This window comes from Sus scrofa, chromosome 8 (assembly GCF_054392235.1).
Source record: "Sus scrofa isolate SSC_HxYL_T2T_F1_AM1 chromosome 8, Sscrofa_HxYL_maternal_Yorkshire_Landrace_v2.0, whole genome shotgun sequence".
Lineage (NCBI taxonomy): Eukaryota > Metazoa > Chordata > Mammalia > Artiodactyla > Suidae > Sus > Sus scrofa.
In genome coordinates this window covers 126,624,491-126,641,167 of record NC_139390.1, presented here as the reverse complement: position 1 = coordinate 126,641,167, position 16,677 = coordinate 126,624,491, and the positions used below count along the sequence as shown (strand labels likewise).

The 16,677-nt window shown below is 38.5% G+C and overlaps 1 protein-coding gene, 1 long non-coding RNA gene and 1 other non-coding gene across 10 annotated transcripts in view; 1 reads left to right on the top strand and 2 right to left on the bottom strand.

Moving 5' to 3' along the window:
• The window catches only part of EMCN (endomucin), an 82,834-nt gene that overhangs the window by 25,111 nt on the left and 41,046 nt on the right, over window positions 1-16,677 (bottom strand). For all 6 annotated transcript variants that reach the window (XM_084973322.1, XM_084973326.1, XM_084973324.1 and 3 more), the window contains one exon: window positions 9,225-9,263. In XM_084973322.1, the coding sequence (XP_084829448.1) occupies window positions 9,225-9,263 (39 nt within the window). The remainder of the gene's footprint in view (window positions 1-9,224; window positions 9,264-16,677) is intronic.
• LOC146401031 (uncharacterized) overlaps window positions 1-16,677 on the top strand; it is a 244,697-nt gene that overhangs the window by 205,119 nt on the left and 22,901 nt on the right. The window lies entirely within an intron of this gene.
• On the bottom strand, window positions 12,730-12,897 carry LOC146401032 (U1 spliceosomal RNA). The gene has a single exon (XR_014814136.1). It is a non-coding gene; the product is annotated as a U1 spliceosomal RNA (small nuclear RNA).

Here is a 16,677-nt window from a genome sequence, read left to right as displayed (position 1 = left end):
ATCTGCAACCTATACCACAGCTCATAGCAACGCTGGATCCTTAACCCACTGTGCGAGGCCAGGATTGAACCTATGTCCTCATAGATACTAGTTGGGTTCGTTACCGCTGCGCCACAACGGGAGCTCCTGTTTTCTATTCTCTTTATTTCATTTTTAAAATACTAATCCTGACTTACGAGTCAGAATTAGTTTACAGTTTGAGAAACCTTGTCCATTAGCATGATCATATTGACGGAATTATAGGTCTTGGCTGAATTCATACATCGTGAGCTTAATGTGATTCTTTCTACGATTAAGAGAGAGGCATCTATGATATGTTCAGAGCTGAGGAGTTTCGGTGGATTTCTTTGGGACTTCAGTTTCCTACGAAAGCAGCATTGGCAGAGGAGGTCCGGGAGAGGCATAGTGGATGATTAAGATAATGGTTTCGAAGACGGCATATCTAGGCTCAAATCTGACTCAGACACTTATTTGCTGTGGAATCTTGGGCAAAGCACTTAAATTCTTTCTGAGTTTCTATATCTACATATGGTGATTATAATTTCTCTGTATCATAGTGGTGTGAAAATTAAATGAGTAAAAATAAATTTAAATTGCTTAGAAGAGTTGATACTAATGTTTATAATGTACACAATTATTATACAATATACGATCTTATAATAATATCCTATTGTTACATTGTGATTAGACACTTACAGGGTTTTGTCTTGCAACCAGTCAATTTGCCTAATTTTCTCAAATATTTTAAGTGTAAAGATATATGAAACAGACTGTTCAGGCATGTATATATTTTCAAATGCTTCTTTGCTGTAGTCAGGAAGTGGAGGAACTGGAGTATATGGTGCTCTTAGATGACATAGGTTTGCCCTTGGACCCTAACTTTTGGTGATGGTAATGATTATTGAATTATGGCTGTGTTGTGTTATGATTTAAATTTAGTTTGCAAACTTCAGGCCAGAACTTGGAACAGACCTTTTTGAGGCCATGACATTCAGAACACAGTCTGTTGTAATAAAGAGACCCGCAGAACCAAGTCTTTCGTAATAATGTACATCCAAATTTACGCCATTGGCATCTGACAGTGGTACATATTTGGCCCATGCTGTACTATTGGATGAATCATTGGAGGTTTAAAAGACAGAAGACCTCACTGATGTCTCAGGACACCTGTGGCAGCCATGAGAATGTTCCGCACAGAAGGCCAGCCACACGCAGTGTACTTTTCCAAGCTTCTTCACCTGCTCCCTGAGCTCCACTGCTGTGTTTGTGCTGCTGCCATTCCTTCTGCAGGTGGCTCCCAGCCAGTAATGGAGCCTGCAAGGATCGGCAAGCAGGGCTGCTCCTGGGAGCCATGGACTTCTCTGAGAAGGGACCTGGGCTGGAAGAGTCCCTCATGGCCTTCTTGAATCTTTGTTAAAGGAAGGCATATAAATACACAGATAATAGTGGGACATAAAGTGTGTGAGGCAGTAGAGGATAAAATATTCTAGTGCAAGAAAGAAAATAAAACTATGTGTTGTATTTTTATTTTCCTTGTGTTTCTTAGGCTTCTTTTTGATATATGGACATAGAGTATGTGTCTGAGGGGCTAGATTCAATTGAACTGAATGATTATTGTTTTCATTATTTATAGGTAATTGGAACTGTCTCATTAAAAAAAAAGGGGGGGGGACTTTTGAGCATTTGACAATAACTCATTCACTCCCCCTTAACACATTTTTCTTACGTGGCTTCCAGTAGAGCTCACTCTGCTGGTTTTTCTCCTACCTTGAGGCTTTTTCTTCCATCTCCTTGACTAGTTTTGCCTCTTCTTTCTGACTCCCAGTCTTGGAAGGCCCCAGCATTTAGTCCTTCGTCCTCATGTCTAAACTATACTAATGTCATTGGAGATTTCAATTAGTTTCAAAGTTTAAATACAATATCAATGCAAGGGATCTCCTAATTATACTTCTAGCTCAGACCTCATTCCTGAATTCCAGATTCATAATAATGGCAGATAATAAAAATCTGAAACTCCACATGTCTAAACTTCAATTTCTGCTCTATCTGCAGCCTTTCCATCTTAGCTGATGGCAGTTATTCCTCCAATTGTGCAGGCCAAGGACCTCCAAGTTATTTTTTGATTCATCTCCTTCCATTCTCTTCCACATGCAATTATCAAGAATATCTGTAGGCTCTACCTACAAAATATATTCAGAATTTGGAGATTTCATGCCAGCTCCCCTATGACCATTATCTCTCTCCTGGAAAATCTGCAAGAGATAACCTTGTTTCATCTGGCAGTCTCCCCTCCTCTCACAGAGTTGTACTTATGAAACATCTGTCAGATCGTGCCACCCCTCTGTTCAAAATCCCCAGTGTTTCTCCATTCCACTTACAGAAAAAGTCCAAGTCCTTGCAGCGGCCCACCGAGTCCTAGCAAATCTGCCTGGCAAATCCCCTGCCTTTCTCCCTGTCCACTTGTTTGGTGCAATTTTTTAAACATACCAACCTCTCCTCAAGTTCTAGCTCTGTTTGGATGTTCTTCCCTATGTATTGGTGGCTCACTTCCTTCTGGTATTTGCTTAAACCTTTTTTATAAGACCTAGCTTGACCCCTTAAAAATTTGAAATTATAGTTTATTGTGCCAATTTCTGTTGTATGGACCCCCTTTGCAGTACTGCAAACTGATCCCCACCGCTCCAGCACTCATAATTCCTCCCTCCTACACTGCTCCACATTTTCTTTCTCATAGCACTTAGAAAGATAGATACAGACAGCTACTTGGAGTCCAACGGTAATGTTGAAGGGAAATACAGCAGAGCACCTGAGATAGTTATTTCATTTAAGGAGCTCTCATAGGAGAGGTGAACAGCACAGCCAAAGTTGACAGATGTGAAACAAGAGATAAAGAATAAGAAAACAGTATGTCAGGGATCAAAATAAGAGATGTTATGTTATTGTTAATTGAATTTTATAAATTAATTCTTAACAAAAAGGATTTGAGGCACTTTAGTAATGATATATGCCGTTAAGATGAATAAAATGAGAATAGGAAATCAAACAAAGGTAAATGGAAGAAATCCACAAGCTCTTTCTGAGAGCTCATACCAAGCATCAGTACTGTTGCTGGTGTTGGCCACATAACTGACGCTGAGCATCCTGACTCTCTGGGCAGGGGAGCACAGCTTACTCTAGGCTTTCATTATCAGAGTGGAAAAGGGTCTATTATATAAGGCACATCAGTGGTCCAGTCAATAAATGCTATGAGTTTGGCTGGCCCCATTCTGTGTTTTGGGAGGGGAATATGCTGACATGATCCCCGAGGTCTCTTCTAGCTTTAAGATTTTAGATTCTTATGAGGGTTCCTTTGAATCCAAATTTTGTCCTAGTGAGTTTGCATTTTCATCCTTAACCGGACACCCTATCTACTTATTGGGCAAAATATCAAAAGGGAGTTTTCCTGCCTTCATGTCATACAAATGAGTTTCTGCTATCATCAGACTTGACCTTTCTGACTTAGTTGTACTCTTAAAGCTACGAAAAAAAAATTTATCTTAAATTTCTTTCACTTTGCTTTGGGCCATCAGCATTGCCAACGTGAGGTGATAGCATCCTCTAACCTAATAATAACTGAGATTAGAGATTTATTTACTTAACTAACTCTGTAGAAATAGATGTTGGAGAAGGACGACATATTTTTCCCTTTGTGATTTAATATAGTTATTAATTTCCAGAAAATTACATACAATATACAAAGAATGAATGGGGCTAATTATCTTCATACACGCTAACTCACTTTATTCTTAAACATTTTTATCCTGTCCTCTGAAGATGAGCGATGCTGTGGCTTAGAGAGATAAGGTAGTGCGTCTGACAGTAAGTGGACGAGCTAAGCCAGATGCCACATATGACTTGAAACCCTTTCTGTTTCCTGTCCATTGCACCATGCAGCAAACAGATGTTAAGTGAGTTGAGTTCATCTTACTTGTTAATGGCATCATTATCAATGAGATCAGTGAATTTTTTTTCTCAACACTCTGAAAGTTTTAGAATGTTTAGAATGTTCTCATCACCCTCCCCAAATAGATACATCATTTTACTTTGAATTCACAATTTGAATAGTATTACCTGAAAACACTGGGAAACTCATGCCCTATGCTTTCTGAGAATATAGTGTAAGCAATCCAAAATATGGACATGAAAACATTAAAAAGGATTTCCTTTTCAAGCCCTTATGGGACACTATGTGCCAAGCATTGTTCTAAGTGTTTTACACTCACTATTGTGTTAATAATATTTTCATTGCATAAAGTGGAAACAGGTCCAGAGAGCCGAAATAACTTTCCCAAGCTTATACAACAGGTCAGTGGCAGAGCTGGGGTTTGAATGCAGATTCTCGTCTCTGTTCTGTCAACCACGATACTATGCTGCATAAGCTGCTGTCCCTCAGTAGGAATGAGTTATAAGTAAATGCCTCTTAGTTTTGTTCCATGAAATATTTCAATTTGGACTCCAATCAAGAAGGTATTCTTTCTACCGAGACAAAGAAAACACCTTCTTCCTTCACTAGGCCAAACCAGACTGCAAATACATAGAAGGAGACTGAAAGAATTATTCCTAATGGGGTCAATATGTTGTAGGGTTTATTGGAGGAGCTCACACCCTTAGCAATATCATTAAAATGTGTTGGTTCTCAAAGTGAGTGCTGGCTAACTAATCAGTTGACACTGTGAGTTTTTTTGACCTTTCAATGTAGACTAGAGAGCTGCAGAACAGGGCAGGGCACTTTGTAGAGACTGATATAGGATCCATTAACTAGAGGAGAAATTACTTAGCCATACCTGGATTTATAAATTCATGCAGTCTCCTAAAGTGGAAGTTTATGCCAGACCATATTGCATAAATATTGATGTATTTCTTATTCTATAACAGATATTTTATTCTCAACTAATTTTAAAACAACATAAAATTTCCAAGGTTTTAAAAAAAACCCAAAACAACAGAGTTCCCATCGTGGCTCAGTGGTTAATGAATATGACTAGGAACCATGAGGTTGCGGGTTCGATCACTGGTCTCGTTCAGTGGCTTAAGGATCTGGTGTTGCCATGAGCTGTGATGTAGGTCGCAGATACGGCTCGGATCTGGCGTTGCTGTGGCTCTGGCATAGGCTGGCAGCTACAGCTCTGATTTGACCCCAGCCTGGAAACCTCCATATGCCACGGGTATAGCCCTAGAAAAGACAAAAAGACACACACACACACACACACACACACACACACACACACACACACACAACAAACCCTCTGGATGTTGCTTTGCTATGGGTATATTTCTACTTTGAGTGCATTCTAAGTGAACAACACTTAGAACAACATTCTAAGTGTCACAATTCTGTTTTTTAAAGTTAGAATATGCAGATATCCTCTGTATAAAATAATTCAGTGCTTCACATTATATGACTTTCTAGAGATTGCAACAAGTTCCCAGGCATTACATAAGAAGTCAAGCACAATGAATAAACTAGGATCGAACATCTTCATTTGCAAAGGCCAGAGGTCAGTTTTGATGGGACTTGTCTGTACTGGCTTCTGATTTTTCATCAGAATTAATGTCTTCAGTACAACTGATGTCCTGAAACCCAATTGAAAAAGTAAAGAGGGATACAATGAGAATTTTCACAGCTGCGCTGGTCACTATGGGAATGTTGTTGTGATGATTAATTTCATGTGTCAACTTGACTTGGCCACGGTCAAGCACTGTTCTGGTTGTGTCTGTGAATGCGTCTTTGGATATATTAACATTCACATCAGTAGACAGTAAAACAGGCTGCCCTCCCTAATGTGGGGGCTCTCATCCAATCAGTTGAAGGCCTGAATGGAACAAAAAGGCTGACCCTCCCTGGAGTGAGAAGGAAGCCTTTTCGCCTGATTGCCTTGAACTGGCTTATCAGTGTTTCCTTGCCTTTGAACTAAAATATTGGCTCGTCTCGGTCTTGAGCTTGCCAGCTTTCAGACTGGAACTTACACCATTGGCTCACCCAATCCTCAGCCCTTTGTACTGGGGCTAGAACTATATCAACCACTTTGCTGCCTTCCCAGGCTTCCAGTTTGCCAACTGAGATCTTGGGACTTCTCCGACTCAGTAATGCTTGAGCCAGTTCTTTGTAATCAATCTCTTTAGAGATTTACATAAGTATATATGAATACATATTTAGGCACATTCTCTTTGTTCTGTTTCTCTGAAAAACCCTAATATAGTTGGTTGTATTTTCAGAAAACTAAGGGCAAACGATTTATTTCTTTCCCAGTACACTGAGGTATATTGATCCATTTTTCTTCAGAGTTGAGGTCTCTTATCAAAGAAATCAAGAGGTTCATTTTCAAAGACAAGTTATTAGCTTGCTTGTCTGTGGGAAACTGATAAGGCTAAAGAAGCGTGAATTCTATCATTGCTTAAAATTGTAATGGCCACATGATGTCTGCATATATCTCTAAGGAATAAACAGTGTTTCATCACTTTTTAGTGGGTCCCCTCATTAGCTCTGAACTCAGAGGTAGAAAAATGAGTAGGCAGAAAAAATCTGGCAGCTAGAAGGTCATTTTTTTCATGAACCCTTTCCTCATCTTTCTTAAGCTGCTTTTTCCCACCCAATATTAACACAAGCACAGCTAAAGGAAAAAAATTATCTCCCTTCTCTGATTTTCACATAAAGTTATCCGAGGCTTGTCTATAGCATATTACTTTATGCCTACATGACTTCTAGAGTTATTAGAGTCATTTATAATATTGACTAGTCTCCTTAAGTACCCTTAATGGCAAGCTCTGTGTATCATTCATAACTCTTAGTTGGTATTACAAGTAATGGAACAGAATGAATATTTATTGAATGCCTTGGTTAGTGGTGGTTGGTTGAATATGTCATTCTGAATACATATCAGAGGATTATACTCAATTTGAAGCATCACCAGGTGTGTTACAGTGGGAAGTTGAAGTTTGACTTGCCCGCATGCTTTATGTATGTTTTTGATATTGGGCATGAATTCCTTATGCTTAGCACTGTTAAACAAAGCTGCCCACTCATACTACCTTCTCTCTGTTGAATGGAACAACCTGTCTTCAGACCTGGATCGATGATTTCCATGTAACTATGACTATCTTTCTTTTATCTTTATTACACAAAGTTAAATGTCATACATTTTATGTATAGGTGCCTTACTTATTCTGAATTCCAAAAAAAGATCTAATATAAAACAATCACCCATTTCTAGACCCTTAATAATAGTTTTTGAAGAGAGTGGTAAAAACATAATTTTTCAAGAAAATTAAAGCTAGATGCATAGTAGGAAAGAAAATATCAAACTTGTGGCCTCTGTACATTTGAGTTAAAGATGAAATGTATATTAACTCATATGTATTAGAAGGAAGGAGTACTAATAATTCCATGGGCTAGAAGTCTACCATAACCTCACCTAAAAGAGAAGTACATTATTTTAAGGAAGATGCCTGTACTTGACCATATGGGTGAATGTTTGTTAAATATTTTTGAGTAACTCTGGATTTAGCCTGTAGCCCCAACGTATATCTGAAGTTGGAGACTGACTTTTCTCACAGCTAATAGCATCAACCTCATGTCTTTCTAGTCCGCTGTTCAAATCAGTGGTTTGTGTATTATCTGTTTTAGGAGAATTAGTTTCTATAACTCAAAATTAGAGTCTAAATGGGATTTTTATTTACATTTAAAAATTAATTATAGTTAAAACTGGCATTTTGTAAATATAGTTCTTTTAAACAAAATAAAATATGCTTCAGTCTCTCCTTAAAAGGAGCTGACAACTTGGCAGTTTCCCAAATCTCTTCCATCTGTAACTTCTCCCCAGTAACCAATCTATGAAGCAGGGGGCTAGGACTTCTCCAGAACAGTGCAAAGTATCAGCCCAATGCGAAGCTGCCCTCTCTGGCTGGATGTACTATTTTTCTATGTTTTATTTTGTTTTTTCCATTGCTTTTTTCTAGTGCATTTCTAGACTATGTAGATGGAAATAAGAATAAAAATATGGGGATGGGGTGAACTAGAGTTAACAGTATAAAAATAACTTCTTTATTCATTAGATGTATTATGTAGATGATAAATAATTAAAACTTAAAGGCAGAATAATTTCAGTTTCTAAGGCCTTGAACACAAAAGATAGAAGGGAGACTATGATGATTATTTAGGGCATGTGATGAAAATGTTATTAGAGTCACATAATTTTCACGGTTTTACTTTTCCGATTTTGTTTTAGTTACATGATTTTTAGGTTTATTTTATATGTTTCTTATGTTATATATACCAGTGGTGATTATGATTGAGAGCCTAAGAGATATGTCATTTATGTAAGTACCAGGGAGGATGTAGGAAGACTAAAAATCCCTCAATTATAATTTCAAAACAACAGGAAGATGCAACATTACCATTTTCCTCTACCCAGTAATCTTTTTCAGTTTCCATTGCTCCATCATCCAAAATTTATTCAGTTTAAAACTAAGGGTGGAGGAGTTCCCATTGTGGCTCAGTGGTAAGGAACCTGACTAATATCCGAGAGAACGTGGGTTCAATCCCTGGCCACACAGGTCCTGGTTAAGGACCTGGTGTTGCCGTGAGCTGTGGTGTAGGTTGCAGACACAGCTCGGATCCCACATTGCTGTGGCTGTGGTGTAGGCCGGCAGCTGTAGCTCCATTTCTACCCCTAGCCTGGGGACTTCCATATGCTGTGGGTGCAGCCCTAAAAAGACAAAACAAACAAACAAACAAAACCTAAGGGGGGCAAAGCGTGAGCATTTCTTGGAGTAATAACATTTTAGGCTGTTAACTGTAGTTAATAACAACATCTCTTTGGATGCCAGGACCAAGCTTTGTTAGAAAGTAGAGAAGACAGCAAATGCACAGTCTATTCTTCTGAGAGAGGGCAAGCTGACCACAGGGAAAGAGCAGGAACAGTAGGTTCTGGGCAGAGGAAAATTCCACAGACTTTATGTATTTACCAGAGCTGGTTCCACTCGCCCCAGCCCCAGAGCACTCAACACATCATTGTATATTATCCTGGTCTGCATTATTTTAAATGTAAGTTTTCTTAAATATTTTGGTTGCCATGTAACATCTTCTTTTGTACTGTTTCACCCTGCCCTCAAACTGATTGATCTACTTTGTCTCATTCTTGGGATTTTACCCAGAATTATTTTCAGAGAAAAGAAAATTAACTTACCTGGTGTTTCTGTTGCTGTGATTGAACTCTGAATCTCAGCTTTAGAGGAAAGAAAAGAAAATTGCTAAAATTAAACGGTGAATATCACATCTCCTCTTACAATTGTTTTGGGTGGTAAATAGATCTCACTCTCTACTCATTTTTGATTCACTTTTTCTCAAACCATAAAATCATGAGCCTTCTTGATAAGAAGAAACCTCTGAGCAGGAGTCAGCCAGCTTTTTCTTAAAGGGTCAGATAGGATTTTAAGCTTTGTGGGTCATAGGTCTCTGTAGCCACTATTCTATTTGCCATTGGAGTGTGAATGCAGCCATATATAGTATATAAAGAACAGGTGTGGTAATGGTCCAGCTAAACTTGATTTAGAAAAGTAGGTCAAGGCCGGACTTGCCCGTGAGCCATAGTTTGCTGAACCCTCCTTTGGAGCATCTGGTACAATCCCACATCTTAGATACGCCAAGATAAGCCAGACAACTACAGAACCTTGAGTAGAGACTTCATGAGTGGCACTGCCATGTGCCATATTCTTACTAAGATGTTATGTATCTCCTCAACTGAGGGAGATTCAGAATGGTCCAGACAGATACTTCTGAAGCTTGGGGAATTCCTCTAATGTAAATGTAGTTCATAAGAGCTTTCTACAAGTAAAATCACTTGAGAGAATTATAATCAATTATAGTCAGTGATCACTTCAACAACTTTGTGTGTAACCACCATGAACCAAGATTTGCCACATGGAAAAATGTCGAAAAAATTGAGACAAATAGAAAGCCCAATAATGATAGTCTAAAAATATTCATTTGTTTCCTATATATCTTCACTTGACTGTCTTACCAGCAGCTCAAATTTAACATGCCCCAAATGGAACTCTTGACTGGTATCCTCGAATCCGCCCCCCACCCCTTCACCTTCTTAGATGGAAGTATGGTACCAGGTCTTCTAGGTGCACGAGCAAAACACAGTGGCCTTTCTTGATTCTCTTCTTTTTCTCACCCCGTCAACTCTAGCTTCAAAATATATTCCAAATATGTCTCAGCATTTAATCAATTGTGGTTCATTTGTACTTATATCTCTCCCCTCAGTACCGGCAACAGAGACCTAGAAAAATCTTAAAATTTAACTCTTGCTACTCCAAGGGTTCCTTATTCTTCTCCTTACTACAGCTGGCCATTCTTCAGAGCATAAGGCCTCTGCCTTGCTCTTCACTCCGTTCATCTCCAGCCGTTTCACCCTGCCCCAGGGCTCCTCCTGCCTCAGGCTTTCCTGCTCGCTCTTCCCTAAGCCTCGGTATTATCCTCCCAGACCTACACTGGCTCCTTCCTGCCATCCAGGCTCTGGGCAGATGTCACCACTTTGAAAAGTCTTCTCCAACCGCCTTGTCTAAAGTTGTCTCTCATCTCCCTCCTGGCGAGTCCACCTTGCTTCATTTGCTCAACAGGACTTTTATCACTGTACGGACATGTACTTTATTTTTTAAAATATATTCATTGTCAGTTGGAATGTACCTCCGAGAGGACCGAGGTTTCTTGTTTGACTCTAGAGCTGCAGGTGCACTGCCTACCATCAGGTCTCTAGTAAAAACATAGGGAATAAAACAAATAACAATAGAAAGATAATACTAATACTAATAAAACTAATTCTACCTATTTAAATTCAATTTTTAAGGGAAAATGAATGCCTTATTTAAAATTATCAGTCAGATGATAACAGCAATCATTTTAAAGCAACCGTTATGATCACATCATATATTAATTGCTGATGAATGCCAGAGAGATGTTATTTCTATTTTGCAGTCTGCAAATATTAGCTGAAAGAAGTAAAACTATTTTCTCAAGGGGAGGACTGTGATTATAATTCAGGGTTCTTGGTTCTAAGGTCCATCCTCATTAACTAAAATAGACAGTTTTTTTTCCCCCGACACTAAACTGTTCTGAGTGGAAAACTTATATAATTAATTCCAACTTTTGATAACTAGTTAAAATACTTTTAAACATGGCATAACCCTGTGTTTGGAAGATGTGGTTAAAATATTTATCAGCTGCCAGAGGATTAGAATACAAATGAAATCAAAATCCTTTGTTCCTCCTGCTTTTAATATCAGGTCATAACCTTTCTTGAAGATAGACTTTATTGAGAATGAAAAATTTTTAATCTCACATCATACAAAACCTTCTGATTATCCTTTTTTTTTGCATTTTCCATCTTCCAAAAATGCATACTAATTTTAAAGGGAAATATTACATAAAAGAAAAATAACATAATTACATCCTAATTCAAACCCTTTTTATTGGGTCTTAAGAGGTGTAGACTTTTATATATGAATGAATATATTCTTATTCTGAGGACAGAAATCTGCAAATCTTAAATATTTAATCAATACTGGAAAAAATATATACCTTTTTTCCCCCCTGAAATCAAGGGTGAAGGTGATGTTTTCATATGGCTTATTGCTTTCAGATTTGGATTCAGTTCTGTGGCTATAAGCTTAATAGAGATGATAATGCTATGGAATATGGCTAAAGTTGTGTGGAAATTAATGAAAAGTGGAGACATTTGTGACTGTTCCTGATTTTTATTTATAACTTTCATAATGCACACATGTTTTGAGAAAAAGCCAAACTCTGAGCTATTAGAGGGAGTAAGCAAAATCAAATTGCAAATGAGTGTAGGGCATTCTGTTAACCTAGTCTCAAACTTGGATGTTTAGTACAGACCAAAACCTTAGGGTGGATATGAAACTGAAATCTTATGAAATGCAAATGAACTTAGAAATGCTAAACTTTAATCCACAATTTAATCCAAAACTGAACTTTGCTTAAACTATTAGCTTTTAAAACAGAAAGCTTAAGCAATGATATAATAAATAACTTTGCTAAATACTCTTATCTTACAAAGGCCATTGTATTTCCAGCTATATATAGCTGTATATAATTACACATGATATGACTTATCACTAACAGGCCAGGAAAAATATATATACAGCCATTCCCTTATATAATTCATTACTAATTTGCTTAAAGATAATTTACTATGACCAATTCACATTTTCCTTATCATTTCCATACAAAGCATTGACTGAGTCATTGTACATGATATTATTTCTAGTTTGGCCAAACCATGTCTTGTGACTAAGACTTTATTATCTTGAGGATTCCTTTTGTATCCACCCACATGAAGTGATACAAATTAATTAAATATCATATAAGAAACATTGTAATTAAGTTCCCAAATGCCATAGCTAAATGGTGCCATTCACAAAAGAAATAATGAGGCTAGATGATCAGATAAATTGGTGTTTTCCAAAGGATGAAATACATAGCATTGTATGAGAGATTCTCTAAGGCAATACTGGAAAGTGGCTTTAAATAAGATTGAAACACTCAGTGAGAAAGTTATTTTCTTTTCAGCTTTATTTTAATTATTTTAATGAAGAAGTTTCAAGATTGTGATTTGATGCAAAGATGTCATTAATACTAGCTTGTGCTTATCTTCCCCACACCCCATCCAGGGGAAAATGCAAATGCAGTCCCCTGCAGCCACATATTATGCAATTGAATTTCCCACATTTGGGGAAATCGTGGGGGTCAGCATGGATCCCAGGGTGCAATGGATAAGCCTCGCCCTGGGGAAAACCACCTTCATGAGCCTGGCATTGCCCTTGCCAGGTAAGTGATTAATTTATTTCTTAAACAAGGTCAAATTAGCCTCAAACTCAGAGCCTTTGGCAAGAAACAAAATCTAGCTAGAATTTTATTTTGCTTACATCGGAGTGATTTTATAGCTTCTGTTTATGCCAAGTGAAACTCGTGTTTCATTTATGATGGTTTCCTTTTCAAACAAATTTAAGAATAAAAAGTGCATCAATTTAAAGAAAGTACTAAATAAACAACTGTGCAGATGGTACACATATCTGGCACTACTCACTAAGTTGTGGGAAATACTGAGGTAATATCTTTAGAGGCTCTTGATGGTTGTTCAGAATTTGAATAAGCAATTGGAGGAAGCAGCAGGACAAGAAGGAAGGACCACATAAATGAGGAGGGCAGGATGAACAAAACACGCAGTCAAGAATCAATCTGGGGAAGTTCTCATGGTGGTTCAGTGGTTAATGAACCCAGCTAGTATCCATGAGGATGTGGGTTCGATCCCTGGCCTCTCTCATTGGGTTAAGGATCCGGCATTGCTGTGAGCTGTGGTGTTGGTCGCAGATTCGGCTCAGATCCAGCATTGCTGTGGCTGTGGTGTAGGCCAACAGCTACAGCTCTTATTTGACCCCTAGCCTGGGAACTTCTATATGATGTGAGTGCAGCCCTAAAAAGACAGGAGAAAAAAAAAAAAAAAAGAATAAATATGGCAACTGCAAGAGAACCACCCTGGTTATTCAGTCAGCCAGGCAGTCCCACAAGCTCTTGTGTTACATTAATGCTTGTCAAGCATTTGATGTACCCAATTAAAAGATGTTTTCTAGTTCCTTTAGATACTTGATGTAAAATAGTTGTCATGATAGCAAGTATAGTATAATGATGTTTATGGGGTTTGGAACAAGCAAAACAGGAATTGAACTTCACCTTTTAATTTAAACTTGGCCAAGTCATGTAGTCCTCATGAACCTGGTTCCTTAACACGGATGAGGAAACAGAGGGAGGCACAGAGAAGTTAAGCAGCTTCCCAAAGGTCACAGTCCAAAAAAAGGGTCGTGCTGTTATTTGAGCCTAAGCTGCCTGTTCCCAGAATCCCTGTTCACAACCAAAATGCTAACTTCCTCTTGGCATGACTGGAGTGCTCACTTTTTTTTTTCTAAGAAGGGTGTGATGCCTTGAAAAGGAGAGGCTTAGGCAGAGGCCATTCTCATGTTCAGCCAGTGGCCTCTCTGAAGTGGCTACTTGGCTATTGTACAATTATATATGCTTTTTGTATAAAAACGAACACCATACTAAACTAGGATAAATTATGCAAACAAGAAAATATATAATAAACTCTTTGTTACATATACATGTTATTAACCCTAAGTAACCTACTGATTACTTATAAATGTTACTCATTTCTGCTTAACGTAAGTCAGAGTGATGCATCTGTACACTAAAGAAGGCAAAGAATTACTGGCCAATCCCAGAAGCCCCAGGGGCATTCCAGACTACAGATGGTCTCCAAAAGATTGTTAGCGAATAAATTAATTTATTAATCAATCCAAAGGGCTCTCATTTCTTTAAAAAGCCAAATTACTGAATTGATGAGTATTTCTATCTTAAAAATCCTAGTATTCTAGGGAGTTCCTTTTGTGTCTCGGCAGTAACAAACCCAACAAGGAGCCATGAGGTTTCGAGTTCAATCCCTGGCCTCGCTCAGTGGGTTAAGGATCTGGTGATGCCATGAGCTGTGGTGTGGGTCGCAGATGCAGCTTGGATCCCTAGTTGCTGTGGCTTTGGCGCAGGCCGGCAGCTACAGTTCTGATTCGACCCCTAGCCTGGGAACTTCCATATGCAGCAGATGCGGCCCAGAAAAAAAATAACCTAGTATTCTAGAAATTTGTCTTTTAAGGGCGGAATAAAAGAGTAAACTGGGAAATATACACCACTTTAAGAGAATGGGAAATGATTATGCTTCTTTTCTTGATCCACATTCCACTTTTCTAAAGAGTAAAGCAATTAACTTCACCAACTCTTTTCTATTCTAAATCAAGTTACATTTTCGATAATGTACCCCAAATGCCTTTATCTGATAAGTCACTAGCCAAGGACTCACTGCCCACATGTTTAAGGGGTAAATGAACCTTTAGCTGTTCAGACTTTCCTTGTCAACAGATTGGTTTTTCTCTTTTTTGTCTCTGTCTTGGCTGCACTCATTCTGAAGGTTTATGGGTGTGAGGGGTGGAGAGGGAAAGGGAGTCTTGCCTGCTAACCAGGAATCATAGTTTCATAATATACAGTTGGAAACGTGTGCACACCCCTTATGTCAAGTGGGGTCCATGCTTAGCAGGAAGCATCTTGAGGAACAAGAGAGGTCTAGATAGGCTGGCTGCCCAAGGAATGAGTTTTACAACTAAATATCTAAAGGACTTTGTATAGACAAATACAAAGAGAGGCAGTAAATGGCCTTCTTTCATTATCTTGCTTTCTGGGTGGCTTTGTGGGTGTGTGTTTTTACAACTACTTAGAAGAAAGCCACTTCAGACTGTTTAGAAGCTAAATAAGTACAATAGTTCACAGAACTGAGATGCAGAAGGCATTTTATTGCATGAATCAAGGCAGAATTAGGAATCTTAAGTGACCCATGGGGTTGACCACAGACTTCTACATAAGTGCTAAACTTTAATAAACCTTGGTCCTTAAATGACATCTTTCTCAACAGGCACTGAATGGGTGGATATTAGTGCAGGGTACAAATTATTTGAGTTTCATCTTCAGCTGCTAAACATTTTGCATGTACCTATTCACTTTTATTCTTGTTCGTATTTGGGACAATCATATTATGAGATGGATGAGGTTTCTATTTGCTAAAGATAACTTTCAGACACATATTGCTTACAAAATGGGTCCTACTTCATTCAGAGCCTGCAACACTACCACAAGGAAATGTTCTTCAAATGAGGGAGAAATGACCCTGCTCTTCAAATTCCTCTATGTGGTGACTAATCCATAATATTATTCATTTACAATTATGGCGTGAAATTAGACTTCTTCTAGATAACCTTCTTTATGGTGTGCCTAAGATTATTACAGTAAAAAAGAGGAAATGTATGTTTTCATTGTGTTTCTAGACCTTGGCCGTCCACAGTTTCCACTGTGTCTCCTTCTGCCTTGGAGGTCTCCCAGGAAGAGACTTGGAGACAATGAGCCACCTGTAGCCACTTCTTACTAAAGACTATGGGTGTGCCAGAGAGTTCCCGTCATGGCTCAGTGGTTAATGAATCCAACTAGGAACCATGAGGTTGTGGGTTTGATTCCTGGTCTTGCTCAGTGGGTTAAGGATCTGGCGTTGCCGTGAGCTGTGGTGTAGGTTGCAGACACAGCTCTGATCCCATGTTGCTGTGGCTCTGGCGTAGGCCGGCAGCTACAGCTCTGATTCGACCCCTAGCCTGGGAACCTCCAAATGCCGCAGGAATGGCCCACGAAATGGCAAAAAAGACAAAAAAAAAAAAAAAAAAAAAAAAAAAAAAAAAAAAAGACTATGGGTGTGCCAAAAAATACATCTGTTACTTACAATGGATGGGATCTGATAAGGCTGTTATAGATTACTACATCTCTGGTCAGGGTTATTTTAACTACACGTATAGATTACTTCAAATCACAGAGGATAGAATAAGGGAATTGCTTCTTGTGAAGATACATGTAGACTGGAACTGAAAGCTGCCAGGAATCAGGAGATCTCCAGGGAACTACATCTAGTCATTTGTGATGGAACATGATGGAGAATAATGTGAGAAAAAGTGTGTGTGTGTGTGTGTGTGTGTGTG